Below are 18196 nucleotides of genomic sequence, written 5' to 3'. Positions count from 1 at the left end.
AATACTGACAAGGATTGGCTGAATTTTGAAATTTAACTTTCTTTTTGTTCTCTTGAATTCTGGTCTCACTTCCTGAGAACTATTGGCTGATATTCAAGTTCCAGATCTGTAACTTAGCTTTCCTAGTACTATTAGGACTTTTCTGTGCAATTCACTCTGAACCTCTGTTTTCAAAGATATTTTGCAGAACTGTTCCTCTGGTTCAAATTGGCACTCTGATGTAGGTCCAAGCCTCCTCGAGTTGAAGAAGCCCCCCTGATCATAGGGTTTTAGTAGGAGCCTTAGACTAGTTTATACTTAGTTTATTTCAGTTCTACTTAGTTTTATTTTTATGTCTTTAATTGAACCCGTTCAAATTGGTTGCATCCAATTGGTTCAATTTGGCCTAATTTAAGAAGGGATGTAAACGGATCGGATTCGGCTCGGATAGTGCTATATCCGCATCCGCATCCGCATCCGCATCCGATTAGCTATCGGACGGATTCGGATAGTGCTAAACGGATACGGACACGGACACGGATACGGATCGGATATTTTATCCGTTTACATGTAAACACAGTTTTTCGGATAGCTATAGCCTATCTGTATCCGCATCCGTTTAGCTTTCGGACGGATTCGAATAGTGCTAAATGGATACGGACACGGATACATAAACGGATTTCAACTATTCATTTACACCCCTAAATTTAAGAGAAGTATTCCTATTGGCTAGTAGGATCTTATATCCTATTGGTTACTTCGGAATCTCAGTTGTTTTAAGAGTTTTTAAGTGTTTTAAGTTGTTAGGGGTAGTTATGTCTTTTAACTTTGAGTTGTTTTGTTAAGTTACACTCCTTCCACGATTTTGAAAGAGAGGAAGTTAATTTGTATTAGGATTTTGGCCCTTAGGCCTTTATTAAATATCATAATCGTGGGAGAGGCTCCCCCACCAATTAAAAGTTTAAAAAAATCATCTCTTGCTATTGGCTACTGCTGCTGCTGTTTCTCTCTTCTGAGATTGTCTTGTGAGTTATATCAAGACCCCCCTTGTGAGTCATGTCAAGGTTGAAGGGCTGGAGGAGTCCAGTGACTCCTTGCATCTGTTCATGATCGGGAGATTCTTCTTCAAGCTTCTTCAAATTGCTGCTACTGCAGATCTTCAAGTCCCATAAGTTTATTTAAATTCCTGCAATTCCCTTCTTCCTGTAATCCTCCAACCTAGCCCTAACCCATCCCATTGATTCCCCTAACCCTAACTTCACTTAAACACTAATTTCAATTCTCCATTGCGGCCTTACAATCCCTTAAAAAACCCCTAATTAAGCCCTACAGCCCTAACTTCAACCTAGACCTAACCACCCATCAAAATCTAATCTTTTTATTTTCATCCCACTCCCCACACTGCCATTAACACTCAACCAGCTCACTTTCTCCAGACTCCATCTCTAAACCCTAGATTCTAAAAACACTCCATTTTTACAAGGTCTCTAACCCGAAACCCTAGATTTCCAACTTCATCCAAATCAAACCAAACTTACATTAATAAACTCCTAAAAACCTGCACATCATTACCAAATAAAACCCTAGCTCAAAACCCTAACCTTAATTCAGCCCTAGTTTACCTATTCTGTCCCAATCGGCCAGCATAGTTAAAAACTTTGATTTACCTGGTTCCTAGTAGGATCCTATCCTATCTAGGACTACATTACACTCGACCAGAAAAAAATCAGAGTTTTCCTTTCTTTCTGTCTCAAATTATTAAATTTTACCTTTATTGTTCTATTTTCAATATAGTGATGATCCTGGTAAAGTGGTAATGCTAGTACTTCTAGTTTACCTAGGTTGGAATTGGCTTTACACTACAAATTTTCCTAGTTAGTAACTGATTTCACACTATCAATTTTCCTAGTCTAGAACTGTTTTCACACTACCAAATTCCCTTGTTGGGAACTGGTTTTACACAACCCATTCCCCATCTCCCGCTCACTAAACTCAACTTGCTGCCAATGGAAGCCTCCCATGTGACCTCACATGACTCACCCACTAGGAATTAACGAACCTTTTACCTTCACCATGACATAATTTGAATAATCAAACAATCTATAGCAGTTAATAAAAGAGTCAAGATGCTTCAGTAAAATCACCACATTAGATTCAGGTCATACAAGAACAAGATCTTAATGTACTGAATAGGGTCATAATGGATATAAAGGCCTATTTGACAAAGAGCCAGAGACAAAAGGATGAGAACATCCTGATGTATGGAAAGTGGAAACCCTGATGTGGCGCAAAGAATAAATTGTATATAAAGCAAGAGATAAATAAAATAAACTAATAACCTTTTAGACATTGTTTTACTTCCAAGGAAAACTAATTTCTAGCTCTATACTCAAGGTTTGACCAAGTGGAACCTGATCTAAAGGATTGACAAGGCCTAAGATGAACCACTTTGGCCATGATATGGAGGTCACACCAACAGAGCATCTAAAAATAAGAAGAAACCTGGCAAAAGCAGAACAGGACAATAAGAATCAAAGAGAATGGATGAAGCAGAGTTCCAATGCATGTTGAATAGTAATTAAGGTCTCCAGAGATTGGAAAATCATCAAGGAAAAAATAACGGCTTTGGGTAATTGGAGCTAGTGGACACTGCCATTTTAGAAAGTCAATCAGAGATTAAGTGATGACCTTCTAGAAAGGATTAAAGTCTTCTGGAAATTCTTTCCAGGTCCACTCAAAGCAATTAACCTGACATCATGAAACGGCACTCCAAAGTGGCAGAATCCTTTAAGTACTTGCAAATGAGTTTTATTAGTTAGAATACTCCTATTTCCTTCACCCACCCAAAGTGCACATGCCCATACTCAAACCTCTCTTTATAATTCCACGTATGGAAAATATTTAGCGAATATAAGAACTTAATAATAACTATGCCAGCCATCAGTATACCATGCTACAGACTCGCTTAACATACGAAAGAGACCCATTTGTTCCCAAATGTCCCATTTAATATGCCACCAACAATTTAGAGGCATCGATTATTGCACTGGACCAACAAGTTATGATATAGTAAATGGACTCACAATTCAACTTGATAATCCTTGATAATTCATTGTCAAAATGTGTGAGTCGCCATTCTGTACTTTGTAGTAACCTAACCTTCTTAGCATGTAAATTATATGCGTCTGTCAATTGTCATGCCTTTAGTTATTTCTTCATTGAGGACAATCGTATTATTACTATTCCAAGGAAAAGTACATGTCAACTAATATATCTGCATCATAATGACCCTCGAATTAATAAATAACAGCACAGGAAGATACAACATACCTCTCCGCCGGGTAAATGCACCAGAAGGAGGAGTATCAAACTCCACACCAAGAGGAGGACCATCTTTTCTGAATACCTTCTTCAGAATGTAATCTGGAGGAAGCATATCTTGAAGGTGGTAAACCTTTTTGTTTAGCTTTGTATTCCTGCTTCTAGCCATAAAGTTCTTCAGCTGCAGGAGTTGGGTCCTTCCATCTCCACGCCCAACAAATCGATTGCTAGAACATGACTTATGCTGCTTCTTCTTGAACTGGTCTAACTTTACCAGCCACAATTGATTGTGTTTTGAAAATGAAGATGTTTCCACTCTTTGAGCCAAAGAATCTGGTTTGAATATCTTTTTTCCACGGCCACTTAGCATGCTACAATCATTTCTGCTTATTAAACATTTCTTATTCAAGGAACATACTCTATTTTCCCTTTTCTCCCTTCTCCTCCTTTGAGCAAACCATCCACAAACCTGCTTATATGTCAACTTCAAAGTCACAGCATGGTCCTCCATAGCTTTTTGTGTAGGATAGTGGTCCTCTGCATTTTGTATTAGAAGAAGGTAAACTCTTCGTTACATAAAGAAAAATTGTAACAAAGTCACATCCCCTAAACATCTCTTTCTTTTTCTTTTCCTATTTCCATTTTCTCCCCTGAAAAGCAAGAGTTTTTATGATAAAAGGAGAAGAGGTGGGGAGATGCCACCAAAAAAACAAAAGCCTAGGTAAAATTAACAGAAAACCAAACAAATAAACACAACTGCGAAATTATTGCAAAAATAGTCATGGGGATTTGTAAACTGACAACAACCCCTTTTCTTCCACATGTTTGGATAAGACCTGAATAGAGTCTCTCCAGTGCCTCGAGTTGGTGCACGGTCTTCCTCTTTGTGCCATGGTCTTGAGTCATTATTACAACCCCATCATCTCCCATTAAGGTGGTAACAAAATAAAGCTGTCAATATCCAAAAAAATTGTCAAATCAGTACTCAAAACCCAATATGACATTTTTTTTTAATCAATCTACAAACTCAGTTCACCATATTCTGTTCCACAATGAGAAGCCTTGAGGTGTATAAAACGATGCATACGTTAATCTAGTAAAATAACATAGATATAAAAGTCGAGAGAGATTAGTCCCATAAATAAAATGTGCACCAACACAAATTCGGTCAGGGCCGAAGCCAAAGGAGTGTCACCTCCTAAGTAATATGCACACACCATCTTCCTCCTCCAACCCAAAACAGAAATGTTCCAATTCAGCAATAAGGCTTATGGATTGCATTCGGAAGAACTAATTGTTTAAAAACAAAGTTTCTACCGAGTCCCAGAACATAAGAGCTTGTACAGAACAGAACTGCTTTAATATCAAAATGGGTTGAATAGGAGTTAAGTGGGTATTTTAAATGTCTTAAATCAAACATCCGTAGAATTTGAATGTCCCACTAACGATAAATTGGGTTTTAGACTCAAAATACAATTGTCTTCCAACTGAATTATCGATGGGCAAAGAAAATAAGAGTTAGCCGAGTATTATTAGTTAAATTGGTTGATTGACTAATATAAAACAGATAAATTTAGACCTTCAAGAGAAGCCAACAACTGATACGGGTCTCCTATGGCGTTGTTCAGCTGCCGGTCTACAGAACGATAGCCATCCCATAACCCGTGAAATGCAGCAGCGTTTAAACCCCAAGGAAGTAAGAAACAGAGATGTAAAAGAAAAGATAGATAGAGAGAGTAGAATGAAGAACAATGGAACGAGATGAATTATACGGCTCGTCGCTGGCTCCACCCGTTGGGATGACGTTGCGACTTCGGTACTGATACGAGTGAATGGGGAAGGTGGCGCTCTACTCTGCAGAATGCAGTAGGGTTTTGGGTTTTGGGTTTTGTGAGTTTTATCAGTTTGGAGTCTGGACCGAGATTTTTCCATCCACGGTGAATAGGGGATCTCGTACTCACTTCTATTACTTTCTTGAGAGCAGAATCTTCTTACGGTGACTAATTGAATCAAGATAGGGTAAATTTCACGGACACCCCCTGTAAGTATGCAACATGTCACGGACATCCCATACTTGGTTAAAATATCATAGACACCCTTTATTTTATGAATTTATTTCAACTTAGTCCACTCTGTTAGGTCTCTACAGTTAAGTGGTTGTTAACTCTTTTTAAATGGTGAAATTACCCTTATCACAGTGTGAACTCCCCATAATACCCTTAAGGTAAATCCCCTATTCCTATCTTCAGCGTCTTCATTGGGCGGAAAGAAGAAGGCATTGAAGAGGTCTGCACAAGCGTCATATCATCGTCTTGGAAGCTCGTCGTTTCAGAGGAAAATTGGGGGAATTGGACAGGAGTTGCTTCAGATGTCCGCAAGACCAGATAACACCTTGCTTCGATTCGCGCTTGGAATAGGAATCGATCAGATCGTAGTAAAAGAGAGCCAAGTCTTGGTCTCCGTCTCCAAACCCTAAGTTTTGAACTGATTCAAAGAGTAGGGTTTCCGCTTCTTCAAACTGTCCTTGCTGGTCCAGTTAAGAAATGAGGCATGCCACCAGCTTAGGGTTCCAATAAAACCAAGAAGTTGTGGTGATTCAGAGAGTAGGGTTTCACTTTTTCTACTATTATTTGATTCTCTCTTTCTCTTTTGCTTTTCATTACTCTGTTTTTCAGTTCAAATTCATCTGACCCAATTCACTATTCATCTGACCCATATCACTTACTCCACTCATGAATATCTCATTCTCCTTTTCTCCTCTCTCTTCTTCCACCCCCTCTTCCTTTGATGGCGATTTGAGTTTTCCCGAAGTGCCACCACCGGTTGTTTGTCCGGTAACTTACGTCGTCTCCTTTGCACTGGTAGTCTACCTACATACCCATGTGATCAAATCAAAGAAGCCCAATTCGTGGAGCTCGTTTAGTCCCACGATTCCAAGATTGAGAAGATTGAAGCTCCTGCAACACATGGGATAGTAGCCAGGCTAATGGGTCTCAAATCCATGCCAGAAATTGTTTACCAAAAAAAGAATCCATGTCGGAACTGAATTGGGTTCCGTCGGGGAAAACTCCAGATTCAATTTGCCAGAGCAGATCGGTGGACTTTGCAGATTACTGGTCTGAATTTGACCCAGTTCAAGGAAGACATCGACGGGTCAGAACGTTTTTGTCATTTCATAAACCTCCAACCTTCATACAACTGCAAGGGTACAATGAATGAATGGTGGATATACAGAGAGTTATAAACGAATCAATACATAAAGTAAATTACAGAGGAGAAGGGAGAGTTAAAGGTTACGGGGAGAGCCAGAGAGGAGAGATTGGGGTGCATGTTTTGGAAGAGAGGAGATGGTGAAGGAGTCTCCAGCTGCGGCGGCAAGGGAGGAGAAGAAGCGTTGGCCCTACTTGCTCAGAGCACAGATTGTGGCAGACAACGGTTGCCGCTACTTGTGCTTAACATCAAGGGGTTAAAATTGACATTTCAACTTCGGGTGCTAACTGTGCTTAACATCAGAGGAAAGGTTGACATTTTGACCAAGTATGGGATGTCCGTGACATATTGCATACAGAATATGTTTCTAACCGATCGAGTGGTTTGTGCACGATTGCGCGTAGCCAAAGGAGCGCAAAAAGACCGTTCGGCCTCCAATGAAATAAAAAATCTCATCCAAACCAATGCCTTTATGTGCACTCTCATTGGCCCCCAGCACTGGTGTAAAAGCTACACGACCAATTAGCATCCTCTTGCCCATAAATATATGGGGATAGAGATCGGTATTAGGCTACATGGCCCCTATAACAGTGCAGGGCCAATGAGAGGACAAAGGGCATCAAACAAGGGTGACATTTTCATTTGACGAGGGACAGGGAGGTCATGTAGCCCTACCTGAACCACCAATTTACAAATCTAATTAACCACATAATTTAGTGAGCGGCGCCAAATCTTTCTATGGATTGCTTCTTTCGCCGTCAAAGTGCCTATGGTACCACTTCATATTTGGTCACCCGAAGCTCAATTCCAGATGTCTTTTTTTATTTTGGTGATAATCACTTATGGGAGGGTGAATGCCAAGTTCCACCACAAGAAAGAAAGACTTTTGGAAGTGACTGGGGAGCAGGAGTAGGACATTCCATACAAATCTTTCTGATATGCTAGCTGGTGGTCTGGTCCTCTCAAATCCCATTTTTTCATCAACAGGTAGAGTGAATTCTAAGGTTCCTTATTATGGTTGTAAAGCGGAAGAAGAGGGAGAATGGGCACAGCCCCACCAGCAGCCCACGTTTCTGAAATTTTTTTACTCAAAACAAAGGCGCTACCAAGCTGCGCTAAATCCCTTTTTTTTTAACAGTGTTATTGTAGAGAATCCCTACCCTATTTTCCACATCGGCAATGAACCTCCATCAACTCTGGACGTAGGCACCACACAGCCTAACAGCCTTCATTTCCACTTTATATAATACAATGTATGAAGGGTCAATATACATTGATCATTGTTCTTTCGTATGCGTATCATTTAAACAATTTGGAAGTTATTTCCAAGGTTTATGACTCGGTTTCACCCATGGTTTCGACCAGTCACGAAATAAAGTTCTCCAAGATCTCGACAAGTTGGTGTATTTTTTCCCATCAAGACTTGGTGGTGGGTTTCGGTTGCCATATGGCCAAGATAGGTCTCGAGACTTAACATCCATCCTATGTTAGGTCTTCTAAACACAATGAAAACATTAGTTTGGTACTTTGACTTTAGACCCTAGGTTGGTAGTCTACGGCGTAGGTGAGCTCTATCCTAGGCTATTCCACACAATATTTAGTCCTAGTAGAATACATATAATTAAAGTAGAAGTGTAAAACAACGTAATTAAGTATTAGGAATATAAAAACATCAAACCATAAAGGGACACCGTGAGGCCATGGATTATTCAACGGTGTTGAACGTATATAATAATGGGTTCCAAACAATAAGAGAATCCCATTTTTCTTTCAATTTTTTATTTCAAGAAAACCATTTAATTTTACAAAAAAACAAGTATTCATGGTGGATCTATGCAAAAAGTAGCTTTTGAGAAGAAAAAAAATTACCTAGCATTGTTTTTATGATAAGAAATGCAACTCCTCCTTTATTCTTAAAGCTTCAATCAACAATCTCCAACCTTGAGAGACATGTTTGTATTGATCAATGAAACCTTCAGAAGGAGATGGATTCTATTTAAGGTTGTTATTAAATCATGTAAGAGGGCCAACATCTTTTCAAGATTTATTGTGTGTTGATGGTATCGAATGTTCATCTTTCAAAGAAGCCTCTCAAACGCAAGGTCTTCTTAAAAGTGATAATATTATTTCAGAATGTTTAAAAGATTCAGCTGTTTTCCACATGCCGATCACAGTGCGTAAACTTTTTGTAATGATGCTTGTTTATTGTGAACCTGGTGATGTTAAAAAGCTATGGAATGGTCATTATGAAGCACTTTCTGAAGACATTCAAACCAAAAAAAAGCGGAGGATATGAATATCATTCAATGGAAACAATAAGAAGTGTCAATTATTTCTTACAGAGCATGGGCAAAAGCATCAATGATTATGATTTACCCCAAATAAAAGATACTTCCAATCAATATAATGGAAATCACACAAGAGAAATAGTAGATGAATATTCTATAAAAGTTTCTCCTGAAGATTATGATGCGCCGAACAATTTAAATCCAGAGCAATTGAATACATACAATTTAATTTTAAACCAAGTGAATGCTAACCAGAGTGGCATTTGTTTTATTGATGGGTCTGGAGGTACAGGAAAAACATATTTATACCGTGCACTACTTGCAAAGATAAGATCAAATAATCAAAATGCTTTGGCGACAACAATCTCAGGAGTAGCAGCGACAATAATGCTCGGAGGTCGAACAGCACATTCTAGATTTAAAATCCCAATAAATATCAATGATTCAAGTGTTTGCAATTTCTCTAAGTAAAGTGTCACAACCAAATTAATATGGCAAGCCAAACTTATCATATGGGATGAAGCTCCAATGGCAAAATAGCAAGTAATTGAAGCCCTTGATATGACATTGTAAGATATAACAAGTAATTGAGAATCCTTTGCAAGAAAGGTTGTGATATTCGGAGGAGACTTTCGGCAGGTATATCCAATGGTTCCTCGAGCTACTAGAGCAGAGACGGTAAATGCAAGTTTAATATTGTCATACTTATGATCGAAAATAAAAAAGTTGCAATTAAAAACTAGAGCAAATTACTCAGACCTCCCTTGACCTTTCTGACAATTCAGGGAACCTCCCCTGCCCTTCTGACAACTACTCAAACCTTTTTTTCAAACTTGGTTTCACTTAACCCAAGTCCGTTAACGGTGTTAGTAAATTACTTGTTGTGACCAAAATACCCTTACACCTTTCCTTTTTTTCTTCTTCTTCATCCTCCTTGCCACTGCCACCACCACAACCACCGCTCCACCATGTTCTCCCTGCCCCAACTCACCCCCCGAAAGAACCAGAAAATCAATGCAAAGTCACAAGGGTATCCAATCTTCCAAGTCTGTGCCCACTGGTTCAATGGTCAGAACTCTACAAATCGCCGGTTATCTCCAACTCACCCGAAACCAATTCTTCGGAAAGCTACCCCCAGAAATCGACAAGTTGCTCCCGCTGGAGATCGCAAACATGCCACTCACGATCCTGGACGTCTCTCACACTGGATTCTCTGGTAAAATCCATTTAGAACTCAGGAATGCCATGTGCTTGCAGAACCTGGATTTGTCTTATAACAATTTCTCCGACGAGTTCCCTGCAAGCTTGAACAATTTGACTGAATTAAGCAAATTTAATGTCTCCTACAATCCACTCATAACTGGTGTAATTCCATCAACTAGACAATTAGCCACATTCGAGGAAGATTCATTTCTCGAAGATCCTCTGTTAGATCTTATGAATTTCATGAACCACAGTAATAGGAATTCCCCACCACCATCAATCAGGAAACCCACAGAAAATCAAAAAAAAAAATCCAGGATGGCCACTTTTCTGGTGTTCTTTGCTCAACTGCAAAGAGAGCTTTTTCCATAAACTTATATAGGAGGCTTTACTTTTCATTTAAGAAACTAAAATGTTAATTCATTAAAGAAATTCCGATTTCCCCCCCCCCCCTCAAAGATTCCTGTGGCTTTTAAATTTCACTGTGTTTCGAATCTGTCTCATTTCTACACTGGTTCTGATCTATTTTCAGCCATTCTGGATTGATTGACTCTAGGGTTTTAGAACTTGATTATAGGGCATGCGTGGATGAGGTTGCAGAGGGGTGGGAGCAGGTGGAGGAGAGTGGGGGTTGCGGCTTGCGTGGATGGGGTTGCAGAGGGGTGGGAGGGATGGGAGTAAGTGGATTTGCAGGAAGAAAAAGAAGAAGAAAGGGTGTAAGGGTAATAAGGTAACTTTCTATAGATTAAAAAGTTATAATTGGCAATTTTTTTAGTTTTTGCAAATTTATCCGTTACCTATCATTAAAAAACTAACGCACTGGGGCTAAGTGAAGCCCAGTTTGAAAAGCAGGGGAGGTCTGAGTAGTTGTCAGAAGGGTAGATGAGGTTCCCTAAATTATCAGAAAGGTCAGGGGAGGTCTAAGTAATTTGCTCTAAAAACTAATATAAGGGCAATAAATGATTCATATTTCAGTGAATTTCTATTACGTGTTGGAAATGGAGAAGAACAAACTGAATTTAAAGATTTGATCTGTTACGGCTTGGCATATTATGATCCGAACCCTAACCCGAATCCGAATGCAGGTCTGGAACCCAAGGTCATAGCATCGTGTACGATATGGAGTATTGATTTGATGTTTGAACGGGTAGAAGATAAAGAAGGAATTCCGGTGGTAACCCGCCACTTGTCGGCAAAATGATAGATACCTTCCCCGTGCGGTTGTGAGATCCACACACAGATGTACAACTCGTGGTAAGGGACCCTAACCTCGTATTAGGTGCTTTTGGTATTATAAATATGTCCGTGTGGGTTCGCATACAAAATGCATCGACTTTTAGACGTTCCGACACAAAGAAAACAAAGACAGAAATCTCAGGTTGATGTACTAGTCGATTGCTGCATCAACCAGAGAATTGTGCCATCGCAAATTTTGCTCTTTGAGGCGCGGAGCCCGGTGTTTTAAGTCGGGGATCTCGCCGCCGCACCCCGAATACCGAATTGGAATGTTTTCCCCAACATTCTAGGACCCATGGGGCCCGCAAAATCCAATTACCCATGCAAGGGTCGGCTATTTGTTTAAACAAACCAAATCTTACAAAAAGACAAATTTGAATTAGAATTGAGTTTTGGACTAAGTGAGTATTATGTTAAGGACACCTATCAAAAACAAATTAAATCTTGGATAATGTTAATGACACCTACAAAAGACTTACATGACACCTATTAATTTACAAACCGACTAAAAGATGGATAAGAGGAAAAATTTAGGATTGATTAAAAAACTTGATACATATCTAATGGGACAATCTACACTATTCTAACTAATTAAAAACCACTAACATCTATCCACCCCACTAACCGACTTAAGGTTTATACATAGAAAAGGGAATTTAAAATTAATCTAAAACTAATTCGTTCATCTGCTATGTTTTCCACCCATTTGAGCTAAACTAGAGAGGAAAAGAAAAAAGAAGAAGAAGAAGGTGCCGGATTAGGGAGGGTTTGCTAACTTAAGGTAAAATCCTCACCTCTTCATCTTTTATATAATTAAACTATAGTGAATCCTACTAAACCCATGATGATTTGGAATGAACCATGTTCTTTCAATTTTTATAGTTTATGAAATTGATTTTTGATTTATGGAATTAAAAGCTTAAACCCAAGTATGTATAAACCCTAACTGCATGCTAACCATAGCACTAACCTATTCACAGCTCTAGGGACTGTATTAAAATAATCGATACATATTCGGCCACAAAAAACTGTTTTATCCAAAGACTGAATCATGAAATTACCTTCATGGTTGTACCCACCTTCGAAACCCCGATTTTTCTATACAAATCGATCATAACATGGTCCCATTTATAGTAAAGATCAATTGAATGTGGATTCAGCCCAAAACCCCCATTAGAAATTTTGTTTTCTGCATTTTTGGGGCTGCTATGCATCTCTGGTCGATGTCCTAGTCGACTGGGTCATCAACCAGAGAATGCTACTTCAGTTTTACACCTATTGATATCTCTGGTCAATGTCCCAGTTGATTGGACCATTAACCAGAGAATACTGCATTAGTTTTACACCTGTTATAATCTCAGGTTGGTGTCCCAGTTGACTGGTATATCAACCAGAGAATAATTGTTTCAGTTTTAAGCCACTGCCATCTCAGGTTGATGTCCCGATTGATTGCCTCATCAACCTGAGATGCTGTTTCACTTATGAACACGCCCTAGACCTTGTCCAACTTTACCACGAGGTAACCCTAGGTCTCCACACTAGTTTTGATGCTTCCTAACACTGTGTGTAATTAAACATTCGTAGGATTCCACTTTTCGCCAGTCAAATAGTACCGGCAACTGATACGAGGCATAACCCAACTTCTTAACCGCAAGTATAACAAGGTGAGTGGGGATAGACAATTGATTTCTGTTTGGGAATGTTTATTTCATTTAGTTATTTTGTTAGGTGTCATGCATATGTATGAGAAATTGTTCTTATGTATCATTTGAAACTGTTCTATTGATTTATTTTTGTTTATAACATATGGATTATGGAATTGTGAATGGATATGGATGTGATAGTGGAATGTGTTGAAATGTAAATCTCTGCTATGTTAGAACAGATGCCGTAGTCGACTTGGAAAAGAGAGGTATGGTGTGCCGTAGTATGGGATGCGGGAGCACTGTACACCTTGTACTATACCATGTAGATTACACATGGCTAGGAATGTCTAGGGGTGTAAATGAATAGCTGAAATCCGTTTCCGTGTCCGTATCCGTTTAGCACTATCTGAATCCATCTGAAAGCTAAACGGATGCGGGTACGGATAGCTTATAGCCATCCGAAAAGCTATATTTACATGTAAACGAAATATCCGATCCGTATCCATGTCCGTATCCATTTAGCACTATCCGAATCCGTCCGATAGTTAATTGGATGTGGATGCGGATGCGGATATAGCACTATCCGAGCCGAATCCGATCCGTTTACAGCCCTAGGAATGTCACTTCCTAGTGCTACAACCCTTACCAACAAAGGTCTACGTGTTGGATAGTCCTCCCTGGGGAAACCAGCGTTACCAATGGAGGTACTGGGACCGACGATGTCTTATTGAGGACCGGGAAACCAAAGTTACCAATGGAGGTACTGGGACCGGCGATGTCCGATTGAGGACCAGGACCGACAAGCTCCCAGCGCAACTCGGGTTTAACATCGCCAACAGAGGGGGTGCTACCTAAGGTGTTGCTGTAGCACAAGCTTAAAGACTTAGGCATTATTGTTAGGTGGAATTAAGATTAAAATTGAATCTCATGCACATAGGATTTTGCTTATGAATTCTTGCATGGTTTATCTTTACTTGCTGGGCTCAGTGGAACTCATCCCCGTGGATATCCTTTTTTTTTAGATGATCATGCAGGTGGAGGTGACTGTGTCGGGGAGGAATTCTTTGAGCCGATAGATGAGGGAAGAGATGACTATGCTGATTTGGACACGGAGGGGTATGGTCCCGGCTGTATGTGTGATTACTGTATCCTTTCTTAAATGATGCTATAGACTGAGAACTCTTACTTTTATGACCTTCTAATTATCCTTTTTGGTGGATGAATTTCCACTGTTTATATTTTTAGAATAGTTGTGTGTTGGCTCGATGGTCGTGAACTTGGGAATATCGATCTGTTGGAACTTTTAATGTAAATAATATGTATAAAACTTATAGCACTTTACTTTTCCTGCACTCTGATCAATGTAACACGTGTTGTCTTAAAATTGTGTTGTGCTTGTAACGTGTATTTACTGCATCTGGATCCTGGAGGTCTCCGAATACATCGGGTATTCGGGTCAGCCATCGAATCCTCCCAGGGGGGTTTCGGGGTGTGACATGATCCAAATTCCAAATGAAAATGGTGATAAAATGCCAACATGAAGAAAAAGGTGAAGATGAGTGATAAATGCAATATTTCCTTCATTACAATAACATTATGATTCGGCAGAGTACATTACACAACGAGCAATCTTGGCAATTAAGAATGACAATAGACAAATTAAATGCGAAACTTATTGATTTATTTCAAGAGAGAGTATTACATATTATAACTTTGATTCAGCATCATCGGATTCAGCAACCGATGATGCAGATGTTTGACATTTTCCAATGAAGATGTGTGGGCTTGATTGATTATCAGGTCGATCATTGATGAGAATCAAGAAATACAAGGGATGATGTGGCTTGCTACTTATTTTATTGAGATGGACCGGACCGGCCTTGCCCATTGTGGAAATGGGTTAGGATTTGGGGAGTATTATAAATACTAATGATGAGGGGTCCCTACAGTTACTATTCTCTTTTCTCCACAAGAAAGGGTGCTCTGTTGGAGTCTAGGAGACTGTGCAAGATCCCCATCGCGGTTATCCAAGATTATTCGAAGATTCAAAACCATTCTTCATCGGATCATTATTGTTCTTCAAGGTATTCTTATCTATTATTCGCCAACATACGTGGGTGCCAGGTACGCCTTATTTTCCTGTTATTTTATTCAATCATGTTCTAGATCTTTGTATAGGGATGGATTCGGGTTGACAAAATCCAATGATTTGCTAACAAGTGGTATCAGAGCAATCGATATAGACTTAGAATCGATCGGTTGCTTATTTAAGAACATGAATCGATTTTTCAATGGCGAAGAACGGATTTTTGGTCGGATTTACGGCGAACCCGTACGGTTTTTGGCCGCTGCCATGATTTTTCACTGGAGAAAAGTTAATATTTTTATACTGGGTTGAAGGGCTCGGAGAGAAGAGTGTTTCGGTGGGTGGATCACCACCGTCGACGGTCGGATGCGTTGCCACGCATCTGCCAAAGTGGCGAGTGAGATCCACTCACTAGCAAGGTTTAAAAAAAAAAAGGTTAACGATTATGACATCGTAGGGCTGACGTCACGATGACGTCAACGGACTTACTTGCAGGTCACGTTTGACTTGGTCAGAGATGGACCCGACCCAGGTCAAAGATACCCAGACCCGGTCAAATGGGGCCAGGTCAAAGATTCTTGACCCAATCAGCTGATCCGGTCCGATACCTATTTTCCTGACACGGGACCGGGGTGGACCGATGGACTGGTTCGAGTGAACTGGATCGGTTTTGTTTAGTTTGTTCAGCCGCTTTGGCTTGAACCGATTTGGCTCTCTCTTAAATTTAAAAATAAAAGACAAAAGACCAGAAACTTCCAATGGCCCGTGTGGGTTTGTTTGGATGAATTTTGAGGTGAGGCTTTTTCTGGTGTGTCTATTTTTTTGTACTCTTCGATTTGATATATAATTTGGCATATCTTGGGTAAACAGAGACCATATTTTGATGGTTTTTGCATTTTCCAATAATATTGGGAACAGAATCAACTGTTTCTGTTCCAGAACTGTTATGGAATTGTGCTTTTGTTCTCAAAACTGTTCTGGAACGCTTTTATTATTCCAAAAGCTATTTTTCCTATTTTGGAATGCTGTTTTAGTTTAGATTTTGCTCTGGAATGCCATTTTGATTGGATTCTATCTTGGAATGCCCCATTTAGCTTGTATTTTTCAAAGCCGACATTTTGGGTACCCTATTTGAATAATTTTGATGAACTTGTGGGACCTGTTAATGACGATTATGTCACCTTCGGGTGGTGTGTGGGGCGTATGGAGCATCAGATTGGGCTCCGATTGGTCTTGTTTTGTTCAAAATTTCAAGACCTACCGCTTGGTACTTGGTTTTAGCATGTTTAATACTTCTAGGGTGCTATTTTTTAACGATTATACAACTTTAAGCATATTTGGACTATTTTGGGTGGACCATTGCCACTTTTGACGATTAATGTGTATGTCGTAACGTATTATGAACGTTTAATGTGTTTATTTTCACTTATGTTGTTGCGAATCAGGTTGAGGAATTATCATAGGGTAAAATGGTGATCCATCAAAGTGACACATTGTATCCTTTTATGGTTCTGTCAAAGAAACGGAATAGGTTATATTAGCCCAAAGACAATGTAGTCAAAGATTGACGAAGTGATATGCACATAAAAGTCTAAGGGTTCCAGATGCCCAATGGTGATGGGACTTCTGAAAATTACTGATCTTTTCACGGAAAGGCAGTATGTCCATTCAAATATAGTATACTCAAGAAATTTCGGATGCGTGGCCTAGGGGTTTTTCTTATAACTCAAATGTGGATGAAAATTTTTGAAAGTCATCGACATCTCGCTGTATTTACAGTGCAATAAAATTATTATAATTGAGGTGCATAACCTAGGGGCTTTCTTATCACCCAAAGGTGGAGAAATTTTTTTTAAAGTTGTTGCTATCTCGCGGTACTTGCAATGCGATAAAGATGTGTGCATTTGACCCAAAAGGGAAAGAATGCAGTAAAGAAGCAATGTTGATTGAATTGTTGATTGATGTTTATCATCTAGAGTGCATGCATACATATATTTAGTGTGTTGATGATGATAAAGTGTAAAACCACTGATTTTATGGTAATATGTTAATACATGCTTGAATGATAAATGGATACGCGATGGTGAAAGAACATGTTGATTTGTACAATATAGAAACCTTTGATAATATGATATTGTGTTTCTATATGATGATGGAAAGTTATGTTATTGACAAATGATAACTTATTATGGTAGATGAAATAATAAGTGAATGATTAAGGTAATTAACGATTAACTAACATAAATAATGAACCATGAACAGAATGTTCCATCAATAATGACTGAAATGATGAAAAATTATGTTAAAAACCAATATGTGAACCTGTGGTGTATAATAGGCCTTGAGCCATCTAATGGAAGCCACTTTGGTGTTATGCAATAAAAGTATACTGATTGTATGAAATGATCAGGCTAAACGCTGAAATAAAATAAGAAATAATAAAGAGGAATGAATGAGCGAATAAAATCACGAATAATATATTAAAGGAAATTGATGTACGTGACAAACTATGATTATATCCTTAAAGGAGTTGATATCTATTTATACTCAATAAGGAAAAGAAGAACATTGAGAGTGATGACTTAACTGAGAACAAGGAAATAATCAGTTCGAGTAGTTTGATGGTTTAGATTACTTTATGCATAATTTATGGTTTGAATTTTTATCTTCAAACTTTGTTGATTTGATTTGTTTGTTTCTTTTGATTAGTGGAAGTTCTTTTTTACATGATTGATATGTTTGTTGAATGGGAGTTCTTCTTTACATGATTGATATGTTTGTTGAATGAGAATTCTTCTTTACTTGATTGATATGCTCGTTAAGTGGGAGAAATTATAAGATATATGTTTCGTTTTAATCATGACACTTCTGCTTGATGTGATGAATAGCATTTGTATGCATGCATATGTCGTTTGATGAGTTGAAGGCTATTTTGGCTTAATGATGTTCGATTGATGATGAGACAAGTTGTTCGACTGTTTTTAGCCATGGATGTTCGATTGGTGATGAGCCAAGTCGTTCGATTATCTGCTGTAAGTACCATGGTCCTCGCAGTGGATGAGGTTTCTGTGAGATAACCTAGAGGGGGGTGAATAGGTTATCACTAGTGAATTTTAAATCTTTTTCGATTTGTCTCCTAATTAAGTGTTTGAAACAAAATAGTAAACAGAAATAATGCGAAAACTAGAAGACACAAGATTTATAGTGGTTCGACTAAACCAAGCCTA

General features: G+C 38.9%; 1 protein-coding gene and 1 long non-coding RNA gene across 5 annotated transcripts in view; both read right to left on the bottom strand.

Annotated features, from left to right (window-relative positions):
- The window catches only part of LOC122655645 (homeobox-DDT domain protein RLT3), a 64071-nt gene extending 59490 nt beyond the window's left edge, over positions 1-4581 (bottom strand). For 2 of the 4 annotated variants that reach the window (XM_043849899.1, XM_043849900.1), the window contains exons 1-3: positions 4455-4580; positions 4137-4251; positions 3310-3837 (exon numbers count right to left, since the gene is read on the bottom strand). In XM_043849899.1, coding sequence (XP_043705834.1) covers positions 3310-3837; positions 4137-4251; positions 4455-4520 — 709 coding nt within the window. In that variant the 5' untranslated portion in view covers positions 4521-4580. Of the gene's footprint in view, positions 1-3309; positions 3838-4136; positions 4252-4454 lie in introns of all 4 variants that reach the window. The other 2 variants (XM_043849903.1, XM_043849901.1) reach the window with 2 other exon arrangements.
- A 3000-nt stretch (positions 4582-7581) lies between these two features.
- LOC122654676 overlaps positions 7582-18196 on the bottom strand; it is a 23139-nt gene continuing 12524 nt past the window's right edge. The window contains exons 2-3 of the long non-coding RNA XR_006331947.1: positions 12260-12265; positions 7582-7597 (exon numbers count right to left, since the gene is read on the bottom strand). This is a non-coding gene — a long non-coding RNA (uncharacterized LOC122654676). The remainder of the gene's footprint in view (positions 7598-12259; positions 12266-18196) is intronic.

Source organism: Telopea speciosissima, chromosome 3, assembly GCF_018873765.1.
Source record: "Telopea speciosissima isolate NSW1024214 ecotype Mountain lineage chromosome 3, Tspe_v1, whole genome shotgun sequence".
Taxonomy (NCBI): domain Eukaryota; kingdom Viridiplantae; phylum Streptophyta; class Magnoliopsida; order Proteales; family Proteaceae; genus Telopea; species Telopea speciosissima.
The sequence above is the reverse complement of the archived record's forward strand: the minus strand, read 5'-3'. Positions and strand labels throughout refer to the sequence as shown.